This window comes from Monopterus albus, unplaced genomic scaffold, assembly GCF_001952655.1.
Source record: "Monopterus albus unplaced genomic scaffold, M_albus_1.0 scaffold5244.1, whole genome shotgun sequence".
In the NCBI taxonomy this organism is placed as follows: Eukaryota; Metazoa; Chordata; class Actinopteri; order Synbranchiformes; family Synbranchidae; genus Monopterus; species Monopterus albus.
Genome location: NW_018133108.1, coordinates 1 through 789, shown reverse-complemented (window position 1 = coordinate 789; position 789 = coordinate 1). Strand labels below are relative to the sequence as shown.

Below are 789 nucleotides of genomic sequence, written 5' to 3'. Positions count from 1 at the left end.
AGTTACTGTCTTTACAAACAGACTGCGGATTGCACCTGACCTGGAGAACATTAGTGCTGTTGAGTTTGTGAGAGAAAACATTCAGGCAGTTGGACAGGAAGAAGAATGTCGGTATCTGCTGGTGCTAACAAAAAACTATGCAGCCCTCCAGATCCTGCAGCAAACTTTCTTTTCGGAAAGTGGCCAGCCAGAAATCATCTTTGGATCCAGCTTCCCCAAAGATCAAGAGTATACCCAGATCTGCCGAAACATCAACAGAGTAAAAATCTGCATGGAGACAGGTCAAACAGTTGTGCTTCTAAACTTGCAAAACCTCTATGAAAGTCTCTATGATGCTCTCAACCAATACTATGTCTGCTTGGGAGGACAGAAATATGTTGACCTTGGACTGGGAACCCACCGTGTGAAATGCAGGGTGCACAAAGACTTCCGGCTAATTGTCATTGAGGAGAGAGAAGTAGTCTACAAACAGTTCCCAATACCTCTCATTAACAGGCTGGAAAAACACTACCTGGACATCCACACTGTCCTCAAAACTGAGCAGAAGAGGATGGTGGCCGAATTGGAGAAATGGGTGAGACTTTTTGTGTCTCTCAGCAGTCAACACACAGCACTGGCCCAGATGTACAAGTATCAGCCGCCAGACGTCTTCATTGGCTACCACTCAGATACATGTGCTTCTGTGGTTCTTCAAGTAATGGAGAAACAGAATGGCAGTTTGGAAATCTCTGATCCTGAGAGGAGAGTACTTGATGAGGCTAAACTTGTACTGCTCAGATGTGCTTCACC

The 789-nt window shown here is 45.4% G+C and overlaps 1 protein-coding gene across 1 annotated transcript; it reads left to right on the top strand.

The window, feature by feature from the left end:
• Positions 1 to 4: 4 nt before the first annotated feature.
• LOC109954265 (E3 ubiquitin-protein ligase rnf213-alpha-like) lies at positions 5 to 784 on the top strand (the record flags this gene model as incomplete). The annotated part of the gene is made up of 1 exon (XM_020589647.1): positions 5 to 784. A coding segment is annotated over one exon (780 nt), but the record flags the coding sequence as incomplete, so codon positions are not given.
• Between the last annotated feature and the right edge of the window lie 5 nt (positions 785 to 789).